This window comes from Entelurus aequoreus, linkage group LG16 (genome assembly GCF_033978785.1).
Source record: "Entelurus aequoreus isolate RoL-2023_Sb linkage group LG16, RoL_Eaeq_v1.1, whole genome shotgun sequence".
NCBI lineage: Eukaryota > Metazoa > Chordata > Actinopteri > Syngnathiformes > Syngnathidae > Entelurus > Entelurus aequoreus.
Window position 1 is genome coordinate 7,074,599 of NC_084746.1, and position 21,410 is coordinate 7,096,008.

Consider the following 21,410-nt stretch of genomic DNA (forward strand, 5'->3'; position numbering starts at 1 on the left):
TTTTTTAAATATTATAATTTTTTTAATCTGTCCATTTTCTACCATCTCCTAGCCACTCAGGCAAATCATATTGTCTAAAAATGTATTTTACCATCGATAACGTGACATGCCGCGAGTGCGCTCTTTAAGTCAATTAGTGCGCGAGGAATATATATGTATTTATACATATATACATATATATATATATACACACATATGCATATATACACATATACATACAGTATATACACATGTATACACATGTACATATATACACACACATATATACACATTCACATATATATACATATACATATATACACATATATACACGTATACATCTATACACACATAAACATATATATATACATATATACACATATACATATTTATACACACATACATTTATACACACACATATATACACATACACACACATATATATATATATATATATATATATATATATATATATATATATATATATATATATATATATATATATATATATATATATATACATATACTCATATATATATATATTTATATATATATATATATATATATATATATATATATATATATATATATATATATATACACACACACACAAACACAAATATATATACCGTATATATATATATATATATATATACACACATATACATATATACACATACATACACATATACATATATACACACACATACAGTATATACAAATATATACACGTTCACATATATATATATATATACATATACATATATACACGTATACATCTATACACACACATATATACACACATAAACATATATATATATATATACATATATATATATATATATATATATATATATATACATATATACACACACATATATACATATATACACACACATATATACACGTTCACATATATATATATACATATACATATATACATGTATACATCTATACACACACATATATACACACAAACATATATACAGTATATACATATATACACACATATATAAACATATACACATTTATACACACATACATTTATACACACACACATATATATATATACATATACATATATACATGTATACATCTATACACACACATATATACACACAAACATATATACAGTATATACATATATACACACATATATACACATATACACATTTATACACACATACATTTATACACACACATATATACACATACACACATATATATATATATATATACATATACATATATATATATATATATATAATATATATATATATATATATATATATATATATATATATATATACACATATATATATACACACACACACAAATATATATACAGTATATAGATATATATATACACACATATACATATATACACATACATACACATATACATATATACACACACATACAGTATATACACATACACATATATATATATATATATACACATATATACACACACATATATACACATATACATATATATACACACACACACATACATTTATATGTAGATATATATATATACATTTATATGTATATATATATATATATATATATATATATATATATATATATATATATATATATATATATATATATATATATATATATATATATATATATATATATATATATATATATATATATATATAGCCCGGCCCCCAGCCAAATTGTTTTAACCAAATGCGGCCCCAGAGTCAAAAAGTTTGGGGACCCCTTACGTCTCGTCTCGATTACTGTAACCTATTATTTTCGGGTCTCCCTATGTCTAGCATTAAAAGATTACAGTTGGTACGAAATGCGGCTGCTAGACTTTTGACAAGAACAAGAAAGTTTGATCGTATTACGCCTATACTGTATACACAGTACATATATACACCTGCAAAACGATTCCCGAGCGCGGCCACCGCTGCCGCTCACTGCTCCCCTCACCTCCCAGGGGTTGGAACAAGCTACAGTTAAAGTTAAAGTACCAATGATAGTCACACGCACACACACTAGGTGTGGTGAAATTTGTCCTCTGCATTTGACCCATCCCCCTTGTTCCACCCCCTGGGAGGTGAGGGGAGCAGTGAGCGGCAGCGGCGGTCGCGCTCGGGACAAAGGGATGGTTCAAATGCAGAGGATAATTTCACCACACCTAGTGTGTGTGTGTGACTATCAGTGGTACTTTAACTTTGTATTTTTTTTCAAACCTGCATAAAAAGATTTGGGATACGTGTGTATATAAGTACTCTCTGAGAATACTATAATAATAACTGTGATATCAAATGATGTTGGCAGCCCTATTTGCTCTGCTCGTACTGGTAAGTGAGCATGAATGTGATTGGATGAAAATACATCCTGTGAGTATTCATAAATGCGCACTGGTGTAAGTAGCCATAACTGATACCAGATCAGCCAATTTGTATGTGCAGCCCCGAGATGTTGCATATTCTTCTCAATTATGTCGGATGTATACAGTATCTTTTGCCATGATGTCAGGGTGGAAACTGAAACCGAGCGGTCCCCCCTGCGCCGTATCTCCCGTTATCATATTAACATGAAGGCTTCGTCGTTAATCACGGCTGCAGGCGCTGCGGTTCAATAGAGATGTGGCCCCCGCGGCCCCGGATGACAGCTGCAGCTTAGACAACAGCGCTTTCAAAGGCAGACAAAGGTGGTTTTTTGTGTGTTATTTTTTCCCCTCGGAACTTTATCTTAGCGACTGTAGTCACGTTTGGAAGTTAACTTTGTGAAAAAAACAAAAACGCCACAAGACTGTAGTGGATCTAACATAATAGTGTGAGAGTCCAGTCCATAGTGGATCTAACATAATAGTGTGAGAGTCCAGTCCATAGTGGATCTAACATAATAGTGTGAGAGTCCAGTCCATAGTGGATCTAACATAATAGTGTGAGAGTCCAGTCCATAGTGGATCTAACATAATAGTGTGAGAGTCCAGTCCGTAGTGGATCTAACATAATAGTGAGAGTCCAGTCCATAGTGGATCTAACATAATAGTGTGAGAGTCCAGTCCATAGTGGATCTAACATAATAGTGTGAGAGTCCAGTCCATAGTGGATCTAACATAATATTGTGAGAGTCCAGTCCATAGTGGATCTAACATAATAGTGTGAGAGTCCAGTCCATAGTGGATCTAGTTAATAGTGTGAGAGTCCAGTCCATAGTGGATCTAGTTAATAGTGTGAGAGTCCAGTCCATATTGGATCTAACATAATATTGTGAGAGGCCAGTCCAGAGTGGATCTAACATAATATTGTGAGAGTCCAGTCCATGTTGGATCTAACATAATAGTGTGAAAGTCCAGTCCATAGTGGATCTAACATAATTGTGTGAGAGTCCAGTCCATAGTGGATCTAACAAAATAGTGAGAGTCCAGTCCATAGTGGATCTAGCATAATATTGTGAGAGTCCAGTCCATAGTGGATCTAACATAATAGTGTGAGAGTCCAGTCCGTAGTGGATCTAACATAATATTGTGAGAGTCCAGTCCATATTGGATGTAACATAATAGTGTGACAGTCCAATCCATAGTGGATCTAACATAATAGTGTGAGAGTCCAGTCCATAGTGGATCTAACAAAATAGTGAGAGTCCAGTCCATAGTGGATCTAACATAATAGTGTGAGACTCCAGTCCATAGTGGATCTAACATAATAGTGTGAGAGTCCAGTCCATAGTGGATCTAACATAATTGTGTGAGAGTCCAGTCCATATTGGATCTAACATAATATTGTGAGAATCCAGTCCATCGTGGATCTAACATAATATTGTGAGAGTCCAGTCCATAGTGGATCTAACATAATATTGTGAGAGTCCAGTCCATATTGGATCTAACATAATATTGTGAGAATCCAGTCCATCGTGGATCTAACATAATAGTGTGAGAGTTCAGTCCATAGTGGATCTAACATAATTGTGTGAGAGTCCAGTCCATAGTGGATCTAACATAATAGTGTGAGAGTTCAGTCCATAGTGGATCTAACATAATTGTGTGAGAGTCCAGTCCATAGTGGATCTAACATAATAGTGTGAGAGTTCAGTCCATAGTGGATCCAACATAATAGTGTGAGAGTCCAGTATGGACTGGACTCTCACACTATTATGTTAGATCCACTCTGGACTGGACTCTCACAATATTATGTTAGATCCAATATGGACTATTCTCATATATTATTAGTCCCTAGTGGCCTAAACATATCGTAATAGATATCGGGTATCGTGGTGTGGCCTAAAAATATCGTGACATATATCGTGTATCATGACATGGCCTAAAAATACCGAGTTATATATCGTGTATCGTTACATGGCCTAAAAATATCGAGATATATATCGTGTATCGTGACACGGCCTAAAAATATCGAGATATTAGTAAAAGGCCGTATGGCCCAGCCCTACTATCAGTCCTTATACGACAGTGACTTCAATATTTCTCTTTGTGTGAACGCCCTTGCAAGGTTTGCTATAAACGGAAGTCATGCGGCGCAGGTGTGACTTAGCACACACCGCACAGGATAACCAGACCTGGGGATTAACAGGAGATACATCTACATAATAACCTTGCAACCCCAAAGAGTTAATTATCTCCTTTCTTATCCTTCTTGGTTTTTTTTCCCCTTCATGGTAGAAGTTTCAGTTCGGGGCGGGGGGGGGGGGGGGGGGGGGGGGCATGGTGTGTAATTAAAGAAAGGGTAGGATCACCGAGGTTAGGAGGCTGCAGACGGACGTGACGGTTCGGCACGTCGTCGTGCATGCTGATATCGATCCGAGCGATGAGAGCGCTCAACCTAACGCTGTCTGATATCAAAGATTGCGAGTTACTCGGATCAATTCACTTTGATGATGAACAAAAGCCTACAGGCCTACCTTGCTTACGATTCGCGACGCCAAGCGATGACGCGTTTTCTCGATCTGCGTAAAAGAAAAAAAAAAAACGAGACAAAACGTTACAAATCATGCTGGCTGGTCAGTGGTTCATGCGAGCCGAAGCACGGGGGACAGCATGCATGTGCTGGTTTACCAGGGGTGTAACGGTACGCCATCATCACACCTGCTTCGCTTTTAGTTCGAAACCAAATGCAAAAAACAAACTAGGGATGCGTTAAAATGTAATCTCGGAAATTATCGGTATCGGTTTTTTTATTATCTGTATCGTTTTTTGTTTTTATTTTTTTATTTATTAAATCAACATAAAAAACACAAGATACACTTACAATTAGTGCACCAACCCAAAAAACCTCCCTCACCCCATTTATTTCTGTTATCAATATTCTGGTTCCTACATTATATATCAATATATATCAATACAGTCTGCAAGGGATACAGTCCGTAAGCACACATGATTGTGCGTGCTGCTGCTCCACTAATAGTACTAACCTTTAACAGTTAATTTTACTCATTTTCATTAATTACTAGTTTCTATGTAACTGTTTTTATATTGTTTTACTTTCTTTTTTATTCAAGAAAATGTTTTTAATTTAGTTATCTTATTTTATTATTTTTAAAAAAAAAGTACCTTATCTTCACCATACATGGTTGTCCAAATTAGGCATAATAATGTGTTAATTCCACGACTGCATATATCGGTTGATATCGGTATCAGTTGATATCGGTATCGGTCATTAAAGAGTTGGACAATATCGGAATATCGGATATCGGCAAAAAGCCATTATCGGACATCCCTAAACAAAACTGCTTTTGTGAAAATATCTTCAATGATTATGAGGTGGAACTGCACTGCAAAAAGTCAGTGTTCAAAAACAAGACAAAAATATATAAACATTAGGGGTATTTTATTTGAACTAAGCAAAATTATCTGCCAATAGAACAAGAAAATTCGGCTTGTCAAGACTTTCCAAAACAAGAAAAATTAGCTAAGCTCAATGAACCCAAAAATACCTTAAAATAAGTATATTCTCACTAATAACAAGTGCACTTTTCTTGGTAGAAAAAAAGAAGACATATTTGCTCAATATGTTGAAAAATATTCTTAAATGAAGTAAATGCTAGTGCCATTAATTTGACAAAATTATATGCACTCGGCATTACATTTCTTGAAACCAGCAAACTTATACTAAAAACGAATTTATTGTTCTTAATGGAAAGGCAACAAGGCAACATCTTGTTACTCTCAGGGTCTCCTAGCCGCTCAGGCAAATCATATTGTCTAAAAATTTATTTTTCCATGGATAACATGACATCATCGCGCCAAGTGCATGCTCTTTCAGTCAATTAGTGCGCATATATACACCCCGGCCCTCTGTTTAATTTTTTTTAATTGTAATTTTGAAGAATTTATCTGAATGTGCATGAATGTTCAAAATTGTTAAACATGTCACATGTTACATGTTTAAATATTAACTGTCAGTTTACTGTACTGTGCCAACTGTACTACTATATGAGTACGTGTTTTCTATTGTTTAATTGAAAATAAAACAGCAAAGTCCATTTGGCTGTCATCTGTTTTAATTATGAGACACAATTGTGTCAAAATCATGATTTTTTTTTCATGCTTGAAGTAAGAAATTATTACTTTAAAAAAAGTAGTTTTATACTTGTGAGTGTTGATGACACAGCTTTGCAATAGGGCTGCAACAACTAATCGATTAAATCGATTAACATCGATTATTAAAATAGTTGCCGATTAATTTAGTCATCGATTCGTTGGATCTATGCTATGCGAAGAGTTTTTTTTTTAGTTTTTTTTTAATAAACCTTTATTTATAAACGGCAACATTTACAAACAGCTCTAAAACAATAATCAAAATAAGTATGGTGCTAGTATGCTGTTTTTTTCCGATAAAATACTGAATAGGATAGAAATGTAGTTTGTCTCTTTTATCCGATTATTAATCGATTAATCGAAGTAATAATCGACAGATTAATCAATTATCAAATTAATCGTTAGTTGCAGCCCTACTTTGCAACAGTTGATATTCTAGTTTCAAGCATGTTTTACTCAATATAGGTCATCAAATCTCAGCAACAAGCTGTAATATCTTACTGAGATCATTTAGGACCAAAACCCTTAAAACAAGTAAAACACTCTAACATAAAATCTGCTTAGTAAAAAGAATTATTTGATCAGACAGAAAATAAGCAAATATCACCCTTATTTGAGATTTTTACTTAGATTTCAGTTTTTGCAGTGTGCAATCCGTTATTCTCTTAATAAGTACAATTGTCTTATAAAATAAATACAATTCCAACAATGAGATGATGAAACATTTTAATCCAATTTATCTCTGTTAAAAAAATTGAATCACGATTAATCGCCATTTGCAACCTTGTCTGAAATATGCCTATAATTGCTGTTTTGTATAAAAAAAAGGGGTAACACTTTGGTATGGGGAACATATTCTAAGTAACAAAGACTTAATTTAGAGTTATTTGGACACTATTAACTTTTGTAGTTTTGTATTTTGTTAGTTAGGGTTAGGGTCTAACTAACCCTAAACCAGTGTTTTTTCAACCTTTTTTGAGCCAAGGCACATTTTTTGCGTTGAAAAAATGCGGAGGTACACCACCAGCAGAAATCGTTAAAAATTAAAACTCAGTTGACAGTAAAAAGTCAACCAAGCATGCATCACTATAGCTCTTGTCTCAAAGTAGGTGTACTGTCACCACCTGTCACATCACACCCTGACTTATTTGGACTTTTTTGCTGTTTTCCTGTGTGTAGTGTTTTAGTTCTTGTCTTGCGCTCCTATTTTGGTGGCTTTTTCTCTTTTTTTGGTATTTTCCTGTAGCAGTTTCATGTCTTCCTTTGAGCGATATTTCCCCGCATCTACTTTTTTTAGCACTCAATAAAATTTCAGTTGTTTTCATCCTTCTTTGTAGGGACATTGTTGATTGTCATGTCATGTTCAGATGTACTTTGTGGACACCGTCTTTGCTCCACAGTAAGTCTTTGCTGTCGTCCAGCATTCTGTTTTTGTTTACTTTGTAGCCAGTTCAGTTTTAGTTTCGTTCTGCATAGCCTTCCCTAAGCTTCAATGCCTTTTCTTAGTGGCACTCACCTTTTGTTTATTTTTGGTTAAAGCATTAGACACCTTTTTACCTGCACCCTGCCTCCCGCTGTTTCCGACATCTACAAAACAATTAGCTACCTGCTGCCACCTACTGATATGGAAGAGTATTACACGGTTACTCTGCCGACATCTAGACAGCACCGACACCCAACAACAACACATCATTTGCAGACTATAATTACTGGTTTGCAAAAAACATTTTTAACCCAAATAGGTGAAATTACATAATCTCCCACGGCACACCAGACTGTATCTCACACAGTGGTTGAAAAACACTGCCCTAACCCCTAACAAGTACTTAATAATGACTAATTAAGAGCCAATATGTTACTAATTTGCATGTTAATAAGCAACTAATTAATGGTGAATATGTTCCCCATACTAAAGTGTTACCAAAAAGGGATAAATGACTGGATCATATGTATTAAACATAAAATATGGTAATTAACAACTCCAAGTGAAACAATAACACCAATCAAGCTAAAGTATGCTACACCCTGTGATAGCATTTATCCGTCAATAAATTACATTAACAATAAATTCTAAATTCTAAATCTAAGAATTGACTACTTCAGATTGTTTTTCTTGGTTTAAAAACAGAACAAGCACATTCTGAAAATGTACAAATCATAATGTAGTTGGGTTATTTTTACACTATTCTATCTTTGTCGTTATTTGTACTTTCTGAATAAATGATGTGATTTATTCATTCATTTATTCATTGGTGTTAATTTTCAATCAATCAAGGTAAAAAAATAATATAAAAATCAAATTACGGGATGTTATTTATGTAGTTTGCTCATTTTCCTGGACTGGTGCACTAACATCATGTGGTTTATTTATTTTTATTTTTTTTACATATGTGGCATCATCTACAAAGATACAAATAATTGGTATTGCGACATCTAGTGGACACATTTAGAACAGCTGTTTCTTTCATTCAAATTTGTTTGGGTTACGGTGTTGACGTGTGACTATAACCCAGGCCTGGGCAATTATTTTGACTCGGAGGCCACATTTAGAGAAAAACATGTGTCTGGGGGCCGGTATATCTATTTTTTAGGGACACTAATACAAAACATCACAATAATGTCTGATTGAATGCTAAAAACGTTATGACAGACCGCTTTAAAAAACGTAATGGAATTTTACATTTTTCTATGAACGATAAAACACTGAATATTGACAAAATATGAACGTCACACCCCCTTTCGATCGACATATTTTACAATCAAGTGAAACGCAACAAAAATGCCACAAACAGTGAAATATGAACGCGAAGGGTACAAAATAAACCCACCTACAATCTGATATATCTGATATATCACTAAGCTTTAGAACTTTGTTGTGAAAATCTCCTTCCGCGTCTGTGGAAACGCTTCCCGCCCACACTGCTTGGTGCCTCGTCTGAGCTGCTGTGACGTCGATTACCATAGTAACTAATTAGATGACCATAGTAACTAATTAGATGATCAGAGTAACTAATTAGATGACCATAGTAACTGGTATATCATCCAAAAGCACAGATTCCAACCATTGAAATACTTCAGTGTTTCCCACACATTCATTTATTTGTGGCGACCCGCCACGAAAGAATTAAGGCCGCCACAAATAATTTTTTTTTTTTTTGTTGTCCTGTCCAGCTTCTCAGGCAAGTCATATAGTTGATGTAGATGCCCATATCGGCTGTTCAGATTTACTGTACAAAAGAGAAGTGTAGGATCAAGATTTTTGGAGCTCTTTGTTCAGTGGATCAGATGTTTGATGAAGCTTTGTGTCTATCTACCACCACTACTGTTTTCTGTTTATTTGTTACTAACTGTGGCAGGACACCTCTGCCTCTGTTTCACTTTATGTTGCTGGTAAATAATATGGTTGTAGTAGTAGGCTAAAGTTAAATTATTTAGTATGCACTAATTAAAGGGGCAGAGCTTTAAGAGACATTTTAGCTTTTATATTTTATAAGATATATTTTTTGTAAGAACCACAATTAATAAATATATTTCAGTGAATAACTTATTGTTCAAATCTGTATATAAATATGTACATAAAGTGTTGTAATTATATTGTAAAATGGATGGATGGAAGGACGTTTAAAACAAAACTGTTATTATTAATTAGTAAGTATACATTTTTTCAGCCTTTTTAGAGAAAATCATATCATTGTAGTAAATTATGCAAATTACTCGATGATGTCATGGTGACCACGCCCATAGCCATCTTGGCAGTTTATGGGAAACACTACTTAGTATTAGAGATGTCCGATAATATCGGCCGATAAATGCTTTAAAATGTAATATCGAAAATTATCGGTATCGGTTTTTTTATTATCGTTATCGTTTTTTTTTATTTAAAATTTTTTTATTAAATCAACATAAAAAACACAAGATACACTTACAATTAGTGCACCAACCCCAAAAAACCTCCCTCCCCCATTTACACTCATTCACACACAAGGGTTGTTTATTTCTGTTATTAATATTCTGGTTCCTACATTATATATCGATATATATCAATACAGTCTGCAAGGGATACAGTCCGTAAGCACACATGATTGTGCGTGCTGCTGCTCCACTAATAGTACTAACCTTTAACAGTTAATTTTACTCATTTTCATTAATTACTATTTTCTATGTAACTGTTTTTATATTGTTTTACTTTCTTTTGTATTCAAGAAAATGTTTTTAATTTATTTATTTTATTTATTTATTTTTTTTAAAGGACCTTATCTTCACCATACCTGGTTGTCCAAATTAGGCATAATAATGTGTTAATTCCACGACTGTATATATCGGTATCGGTTGGTATCGGTATCGGTAATTAAAGAGTTGGACAATATCGGAATATCGGATATCGGCAAAAAGCCATTATCGGACATCCCTACTTAGTATAGTTGAAGACTTACGGTCATTAGAAAACATCACTGCACATCATAATGGCAGCTACACTTTACATCTTAAAGATCTAAAAAAAATATTTGGGAATGATTGAAAAGCTTAACGGGCCGCATGTGGCCCCCGGGCCTTAATTTGCCCAGGACTGCTATAACCCAAGGCGGTTGCACTTCCGTCCTGTACCATGTCTAATTTGGAATGCATGCACCGTTCGTTACACCCCTAGTATTAACATGACACGCTTGGTATCGGATGCTAATACATTGAAGGAACGTTGACATTTCTGCAGCACATCTGGAGTCGAAATGATTCTGATTCTAGTGTGTTTGCATGCAACTTGGATGGAGTTAGAGACATTTACATGGGGCGGCTGCTCCGTCAGGTGGGTAAAAAAAAAAAGAAAAGAAAAAAGAGTCACCTTCAGGCATCAGCATGCAGAGGGATGCATGGGAGCCACATCCTTATAGAAGATGTTTTTTTGTTCTCTGGCTCAGGGCAAATATCTGTCTGTGCTGAGAGCAAATATTCTGGTGTGGGAGGCAGGAATGACTTCTCTGCAGTGGTTTTCTTTCCCCTCGGCTCCAAAGCTTTCGCCTCGTTTTTAACAAAGCAGTTTTACGATAAATATCCGACAGATAATTATTGGGCCGATGTGAATAATTATGATGCCACACCAATAAATGAAATACATTTTTTTTTTTCAATAACTCCATTAAAATGTTTTTTAAACGCTCCAATGAGGCAATATTACAGATATTGTGCTGTAAGTGGGTTAGGGTAAGCAAATCAAGCGCTCCGTTTCTCCGTCAGAAACTTCCCCTCAGCTCATTGCGGGCCTCGGATTTTAACTTTTTAAGGTCAAGGCAAGTGTTGCCTTAAAGGAGGGCTCTTATTTTAGGGCACCAAGGCAAGTTAGAAGGGCACCAAGGCAAACATTATATATATATATATATATATATATATATATATATATATATATATATATATATATATATATATATATATATATATATATATATATATACATATATATATATATATACATATATATATACATATATATATATATATATATATATATATATATATATATATATATATATATATATATATATATATATATATATATATATATATATATATATAACCCTAACCCTTTAAGGCACGCCCCCAATATTGTTGTCTGGGTGGAAATCGGGAGAAATTCGGGAGAATGGTTGCCCCGGGAGATTTTCGGGAGGGGCACTGAAATTCGGGAGTCTCCCGGGAAAATCGGGAGGGTTGGCAAGTATGACTGGGAGACGCAACTGCTCTGTACTTCTCCCTACGTCCGTGTACCACTCCGTACAGCAGCGTTTTAAAAAGTCATACATTTACTTTTTGAAACCGATACCGATAATTTCCGATATTACATTTTAAAGCATTTACCGGCCGATAATATCGGCAGTGGAATTCCTCTGCTGTTGCAGAAGAAGACTTTTTTTCTTTGTTATTTGCACCAAATGTTCTGCAAACATTGCGCAAGGACAGAAAAAAAACACTGCACTTCAACACATCAAACCTTATCAGCCACCTGAAACGCCAGCGATGCCGTGACAGTGTTTTTGAATACGCCTGCCGCGGAAAAAAAAACTTTCTCAAAGCTCGTCGCAAAAGAAAGGCCCGGGGCTTGTTCCTATTGCTGCGGTGTTTGAAAAAGTGCAAAAAGTTTGCCAGTGACGACCCAAGGGCTGAAACGATGTATTATTTCATCACGGAAATGGTGGCTATGGACCCTTTACGGTCGATTAAGGTAGTGACATATTCACTGGTACAGTAGGGCTGCACAATTATGGCCAGAATAATACTCATACTGTCTTATTAACAATACGAACGGGACGGCGTGGCGCGGGTTGGGAGAGTGGCCGTGACAGCAACCTGAGGGTTCCTGGTTCAATCCCCAGCTTCTACTACACTGCACAAAGTCAGTGTCAAAAACAAGAAAAAAAAAATAGGGGCATTTTACTTGAACTAAGCAAAATTATCTGCCAATAGAACAAGAACATTTGGCTTGTCAAGACTTTCCAAAACAAGTAAAATTAGCTAACCTCAATGAACCCAAAAATACCTTAAAATAAGTATATTCTCACTAATAACAAGTGCACTTTTCTTGGTAGAAAAAACATATATGAGACCTTTTTGCTCAATATGTGGAAAACTATTCTTAAATTAAGTAAATGCTAGTGCCATTATCTTGACATAATGATATGCGCTCGGCATTACATTTCTTGCATTTTCCCATCAATAACATGACATCATCACGCCAACTGCGTGCTCTTCCAGTCAATAAGTGCGCAAGGAATATATATATATATATATATATATATATATATATATATATATATATATATATATATATATATATATATACACTACCGTTCAAAAGTTTGGGGTCACATTGAAATGTCCTTATTTTTGAAGGAAAAGCACTGTACTTTTCAATGAAGATAACTTTAAACTAGTCTTAACTTTAAAGAAATACACTCTATACATTGCTAATGTGGTAAATGACTATTCTAGCTGCAAATGTCTGGTTTTTGGTGCAATATCTACATAGGTGTATAGAGGCCCATTTCTAGCAACTATCACTCCAGTGTTCTAATGGTACAATGTGTTTGCTCATTGGCTCAGAAGGCTAATTGATGATTAGAAAACCCTTGTGCAATCATGTTCACACATCTGAAAACAGTTTAGCTCGTTACAGAAGCTACAAAACGGACCTTCCTTTGAGCAGATTGAGTTTCTGGAGCATCACATTGGTGGGGTCAATTAAACGCTCAAAATGGCCAGAAAAAGAGAACTTTCATCTGAAACTCGACAGTCTGTTCTTGTTCTTAGAAATGAAGGCTATTCCACAAAATTGTTTGGGTGACCCCAAACTTTTGAACGGTAGTGTATATATATATATATATATATATATATATATATATATATATATATATATATATATATATATATATATATATATATATATATATATATATATATATATATATGTATATATATATATACATATATATATATACTAGGGCTGCAACAACTAGTCGATTAAATCGATTAAAATCGATTATAAAAATAGTTGGCGATTAATTTAGTCATCGATTCGTTGGATCTATGTTATGCGCTTGCGCAGAGGCAATTAAATTTAAAAAAAACATTTTTTTTAATTTTATTTTTATAAACCTTTATTTATAAACTGCAACATGTAAAAACAGCTGAGAAACAATAATCAAAATAAGTATGGTGCCAGTATGCTGGTTTTTTTCATTAAAATACTGGAAAGAACATAAATGTAGTTTGTTTCTTTTATCCGATTATTAATCGATTAATCGAAGTAATAATCGACATATTAATCGATTATCAAATTAATCGTTAGTTGCAGCCCTAATAAATGGTAGCTATGAAAAATTCATAGCTTCCATTGTTCTCTGTTTGACTAATTTCACTTGATCAAACCTTTTCCAACATTTCACACTACTATATAATACAAAGTATGTATCATTCCTGCAATATCGTATCGGATTAATATCGATTTCGGCCATTACGCAAGGCTCCAAGATTTGGATTGAATAGTTGTATTGGGACCCCCGCTACTTTTTACTGCTTGCATGTGCATTAGTGCCACTTGGCTAACATTGTTGGACCAGGAAGACGGAGCGTTATATTGTGGCTTGTTTGCCTTCTCGGCAACCAACTATCTGCTGCAGACAGCATTTTCTAAATTGCACATACAAATATCATTTACTGAAGCGTTTTTCAACCTTTTTTTGAGCCAAGGCACAGTTTTTGCGTTGAAAAAATGCGGAGGCACACCACCAGCAGAAATCATTAAAAAATGAAACTCAGTTGACAGTAAAAAGTCGTTGTCGCAATTGTTGGATATGACTTTAAATCATAACCAAGCATGCATCAATATAGCTCTTGTCTCAAAGTAGGTGTACTGTCACCACCTGTCACATCACACCCTGACTTATTTGGAGTTTTTTGGTGTTTTCCTGTGTGTAGTGTTTTAGTTCTTGTCTTGCGCTCCTATTTTGGTGGCTTTTTCTCTTTTTTTGGTATTTTCCTGTTGCAGTTTCATGTCTTCCTTTGAGCAATATTTCCCGCATCTACTTTGTTTTAGCAATCAAGAATATTTCGGTTGTTTTTATCCTTCTTTGTGGGGACATTGTTGATTATCATGTCATGTTCGGGTGTACATTGTGGACGCCGTCTTTGCTCCACAGTAAGTCTTTGCGGTCGTCCAGCATTCTGTTTTTGTTTACTTTGTAGCCAGTTCAGTTTTAGTTTTGTTCCCTAACTTTCATTGCCTTTTCTTAGGGGCACTCACCTTTTGCTTATTTTTGGTTTAAGCATTAGAAAACCTTTTTACCTGCAGCCTGCCTCCCGCTGTTCCCGACATCTACAAAGCAATTAGCTACCAGCTCCAACCTACTGATATGGAAGAGTACTCTGCCGAGCTATGGACAGCACCGGCCACTCAACAAGAATACATACCGTATTTTTCGGATTATAAATCGCAGTTTTTTTCATAGTTTGGCGGGGGGTGCGACTTATACTCAGGAGGGACTTATGTGTGAAATTATTAACACATTACCGTAAAATATCAAATAATATTATTTATCTCATTCACGTAAGAGACTAGACGTATAAGATTTCATGGGATTTAGCGATTAGGAGTGACAGATTGTTTGGTAAACGTATAGCATGTTCTATATGTTATAGTTATTTGAATGATACTTACCATAATATGTTACGTTAACATACCAGGCACCTTCTCAGTTGGTTATTTATGCCTCATATAACGTACAATTACAGTGTTTCCCATAAACTGCCAAGATATCTGTGGCGGTGGGGGCGTGGCTATGGGCGTGGTCACCATGACATCATCGAGTAATTTACATAATGTACTACAATGATTTGATTTTCTCTAAAAAGGCTCAAAAAATGTATACTTACTAATTAATAACAACAGTTTTGTTTTAAACGTCCATCCATTTTACAATATAATTACATTACTTTATGTACATATTTATATACAAATTTGAACAATAAGTTATTCACTGAAATATATTTATTAATTGTGGTTCTTACAAAAAATATATCTTATAAAATATAAAAGCTAAAATGTCTCGAAGCTCTGCCCCTTTAATTAGTGCATACTAAATAATTTAACTTTAGCCTACTACTACAACCATATTATTTACCAGCAACATAAAGTGAAACAGAGGCAGAGGTGTCCTGCCACAGTCAGTAACAAATAAACAGAAAACAGTAGTGGTGGTAGATAGACACAGAGCTTCATCAAACATCTGATCCACTGAACAAAGAGCTCCAAAAATCTTGAACTTTAGACTACCATCAGTTTTACTCCCTACACTTAACCATGTGTTTCCTACTGCCGGCAGACTTTGCACCCTTTGTTATATACACATGTTGTGTTTCTAATATAAATACATTTAATAAAGTCAAATATAAATAAGGCAACATCCTAATATCCTACACTTCTCTTTTGTAAAGTAAATCTGAACAGCCGATATGGGCATCTACATCAACTATATGATTTGCCTGAGAAGCTGGAGAGGACAAAAAAAAAAAAAAAAAAAAAAAAAAAAACAATTTAAAAATTTTTTTTTTTATTTGTGGCGGACGTAATTTTTTCGTGGCGGGCCGCCACAAATATATGAATGTGTGGGAAACACTGACTTATTCAGCCTGTTGTTCACTATTCTTTATTTATTTGAAATTGCCTTTCAAATGTCTATTCTTGGTGTTGGGTTTTATCAAATACATTTCCCCAAAAAATGCGACTTATGTATGTTTTTTTCCTTCTTTATTATGCATTTTCGGTTGGTGCGATTTATACTCCGGAGCGATTTATAATCCGAAAAATACGGTAAATTTGCAGACTGTAATTACTGGTTTGCAGGAAATATTTTGAACCCAAATAGGTGAAATGAGATAATCTCCCCCGGCACACCAGACTGGTTGAAAAACACTGATTTACTGCATTGACAGAATGAACTTTTGCACTACTAAAAAAAATAAAAATAAAAGAATGATTATGAGCACGATGATGACATGCGAGACGGTCAGTCATGCTGGTAGGAAAAAAAGTCTGGTCCACTTACGCACGGGTCCTTGATTGCTTGGAATACCTGAGGAGAGAACATGGGCAACGTTTCAGTACAACATGCATACTTTTTGTTGTGGTTTTTGAAAGCAGCAAGAAACATTTTCTGATGCGTGGACTCTAAGCCTTGAATGAGTTACATAGTCATGTTGCGTCAACAGTACCAGATCCCAATATCAAGTCTGAGTAAATAGTGCGCTTCTTAAATTTACTTGAAGATCCACGCATTTCATCCATCTGCACGCTAGAAGCTGTGACCGGATGCAATTTCCAATCCATTGGAAAACATATACCACTTCATTTGTAGGGCTCCCAATCCAACGTTGTCTGTTTTGATTCGTGAGCAATACGATTTGGATCAGCAGTTTACGGAAACCAGGCCAGGTTTTGTTAAACCTACTTTCCACTTGGTCCTACGGCCGCAGCTAACGTTTGAAGCCCCCCACTCATTTAATAATCCTCCATTCTGGCAAATAAACTACTTTTCTTACACGTGTTTGATTGAGGTAACCAGATCTTTTCCATATATCCATATTTAAGTGTTACTTCTTTCCTTCCATAGTCGTATTACAAAATAGCTAGTATTCTTCCTTCTTTCTCTCTCTCATAGTAAGGTGTCGGCCTTCTAGCAGTGGAATGCAGAGAGTAGAGATAACTCAGGAAGTAGTCTAAACAACGAAGGTGGCAGCGAGGGACAGAGGGAAGAACACAGGACTTCCGGGGTTTTGGGAGATCGATCTAGACTGGGCGAGGGAACGCTTCTGTACTGGATTTGGTCTCACGTTTGTCCTCAAAGCTTTGAGAATAAACCACAAAATACCAACTACTGCCTGGTGATGAATTTAAACTTCAGCTCATTGCCATGAAAAGAATTTGGGAGTGACCAGCACCTTAAAATCCCTGGGAGGAAGAGCTGGTCAACGCAACAGTTATTATCACTGAAAGACGAGGCTAAACATGTTAGAACAAGCAGAAGCAGACACGAAGGCATGCTAATCGCTAAGCTCGCCGCTAAGCAAGATTGAAACAATAGAACAATAAAGGCTTAGTAAAATTTATAAAGTGTAAATTAGGGTTGTACGGTATACCGGTAATGGTACAGTACCGCGATACTAATGAATCCTATTCGGTTACCATGAATTGATTAACGTGGACCCTGACTTAAACAAGTTGAAAAACGTATTCGGGTGTTACCATTTAGTGTTCAATTGTACGGAATGTGTACTGTACTGTACAATCTACTAATAAAAGTCTCAATCAATCAATCGGTACTATACCGCCTCTGAAAAGTACCGGTCCTCCACACCACCCCCAACAAACGCCATTGGTGGATCCACACCTAACATCCACTGTAATGATACCAAGTACAAGAGCGTATCTAGTCGATACTACTATGATTACATCAATATTTTTTGGCATCACAACATCTTCTTTTGTTTTAAAAAAAACATTTATATTATGTTTATAAGCTCAGGAAATATGTGCCTGGACACATGAGGACTTTGAATATGACCAATGTATGATCCTGTAATGACTTGGTATCGGATTGATACCCAAATTCATGTACAATTACAGTAATTATCTTTCATTAAATATGTAGCTTGTTATATAAAAGTCTATGTCCATATTAACAATCTAACAGTTTTATATGTAATTTTAAGGTAAATCTTATTTTTTTAATATTTATGTGTATTTTTACATTCAAATTGAAAAATATATGCTCATACTAACAATTTAACATTTTTCTCTGTAATATGATGGTAATTAAATTCTGTAAAAAAAACGGTCATCTAATGGCAGCTAAGGCTGCCAAAAGAAAACCATAAAATTTAAGTAAAACATTGTAAACCAAATAATGATCAAAAACATTATATTTACTGAAATTTTCATTAAACGTTTTGCGGAAAAATATCGTAATTTTACATGAATTTGAAAGTAATTTAAGAAAACAGAAAATGCTATGTATAATTAATTTGGTATTTTCCTGTAAAAAAAATAGAAATATACATAGTTTGTCATTACTGGCATATTACTTCAAATAACAGGAGGATTGTTTATTTGCAGATAATGTCTTAAATTCTACAGTTTTATAAACTATTTAAAAAAAATTGAAAAATTACAGTAGAAATTTAGAGTAAATTAACCATAAAAATAGGATTTTTTTTTTACAGTGCAAATTAACCTTTTAATAGGGACCCAAACAAGTTTTGCATTGAATATTGAACAAGCAAGGCTTATACAACTAGAGTTTGGAAGACGGGCGGGCCAGTTGTAGTGTTAATTTGATATCGCCTCAAGGGCCAAGTGAAATTACACGGCGGGCCAAATTTGGCCCGCGGGTCAGAGTTTGATACCCATGCTGTAGAATAAAGGTATTTTTCTGCTGAACTGTTTGCATCGTCACTTTATTAAAGGTGGTTGATCTTAACAATTCAGAAAAAAATCTGTAAAATAATGGTATTTTTTCTGTGGAACTGCCAGCATTGTCACTTCATTAAAGGTGTTTGATCGTAATAGTTTGGAAAAACTCTGTAGAATAAAGGTATTTTTCTGCAGAACTGTTTGCATGGTCACTTTATTAAAGGTGGTTGATCTTAATAACTTAGTAAAAATCTGTAAAATTACGATATTTTTCCGCAAAACGTTTCATGAAAATTTCTGTAAATATAATGTTTTTAATCATTATTTGGTTTACAATGTTTTACTTTCATTTTATGGTTTTCGGCTGCCAGTAGATGACCGTTTTTTTTTTACATAATTTTTTTTTTTACAGTGTTTTGCGTCATTTTCCATTCTATTATTTTGTCAGCATTATTAAGGACAAGTGGTAGAAAATGAATTATTAATCTACTTGTTCATTTACTGTTAATATCTGCTTACTTTCTCTTTTAACATGTTCTATCTACACTTCTGTTAAAATGTGATAATCACTCATTCTTCTGTTGTTTGGATGCTTTACATTAGTTTTGGATGATACCAAAAATGTGGGTATCAATCCGATACCAAGTAGTTACAGGATCATACATTGGTCATATTTCCTGAGTTTAGAAACATAATATACATTTTTTTTAAACGAAAGAAGATGTTGTGATACCAAAAAATATCGACGTAATCATAGTAGTAGCGACTACATACGCTCCTGTACTTGGTATCATTACAGTGGATGTTAGGTGTGGATCCAAAAGAGGCGGTATAGTACTGTATATGATTAATTAGTATTGCGGTACTATACTAATGCCGGTACACCGTACAACCCTAGTCCACATGTACAAAACCGTGTCTATTCTCCAGACCAGGGGTCACCAACGCGGTGCCCGCGGGCACCAGGTAGCCCGTAAGGACCAAATGAGTCGCCCACTGGCCTGTTCTAAAAATAGCTCAAATAGCAGCACTTACCAGTGAGCTGCCTCTATTTTTTAAATTGTAATTATTTACTAGCAAGCTGGTCTCGCTTTGCTCGACATTTTTAATTCTAAGAGAGACAAAACTCAAATAGAATTGGAAAATCCAAGAAAATATTTTAAAGACTTGGTCTTCACTTGTTTAAATAAATTCATTATTTTTTTTACTTTGCTTCTTATAACTTTCAGAAAGACAATTTTAGAGAAAAAATACAACCTTAAAAATGATTTTAGGATTTTTAAACACATATACCTTTTTACCTTTTAAATTCCTTCCTCTTCTTTCCTGACAATGTAAATCGATGTTCAAGTATTTTTTTTTTTTTATTGTAAAGAATAATAAATACATTTTAATTTAATTCTTCAGTTTAGCTTCTGTTTTTTCGACGAAGAATATTTGTGAAATATTTCTTCAAACTTATTATCATTAAAATTTAAAAAAAAATATTCGGGCAAATTTAGAAAATCTGTAGGATCAAATTTAAATCTTATTTCAAAGTCTTTTGAATTTCCTTTAAAATTTTTGTTCTGGAAAATCTAGAATAAATAATGATTTGTCTTTGTTAGAAATATAGCTTGGTCCAATTTGTTATATATTCTAACAGAGTGCAGATTGGATTTTAACCTATTTAAAACATGTCATCAAAATTCTAAAATTAATCTTAATCAGGAAAAATTACTAACGATGTTCCATAAATTCTTTTTTTAATTTTTTCAAAAAGATTCAAATTAGCTCGTTTTTCTCTTCTTTTTTTCGGTTGAATTTTGATTTTTAAAGCGTCGAAATTGAAGATAAGCTATGTTTCAAAATTGTATTTTCATTTCTTTCGTGTTTTCTCCTCTTTTAAACCGTTCAATTATTAATAATAACATAGAGTTAAAGGTAAATTGAACAAATTGGCTATTTCTGGCAATT

At 34.3% G+C, this 21,410-nt stretch overlaps 1 protein-coding gene across 3 annotated transcripts in view; it reads right to left on the bottom strand.

Annotated features, from left to right (window-relative positions):
- The window catches only part of LOC133631551 (netrin-G1-like), a 266,186-nt gene that overhangs the window by 10,033 nt on the left and 234,743 nt on the right, over positions 1–21,410 (bottom strand). Inside the window, exons 5-6 of one of the 3 annotated variants that reach the window (XM_062023857.1) lie at positions 17,092–17,118; positions 4,864–4,908 (exon numbers count right to left, since the gene is read on the bottom strand). The exons of 1 other annotated variant lie outside the window; for it this stretch is intronic. In XM_062023857.1, the coding sequence (XP_061879841.1) occupies positions 4,864–4,908; positions 17,092–17,118 (72 nt within the window). The remainder of the gene's footprint in view (positions 1–4,863; positions 4,909–17,091; positions 17,119–21,410) is intronic. One more of the 3 variants, XM_062023858.1, reaches the window with a different exon arrangement.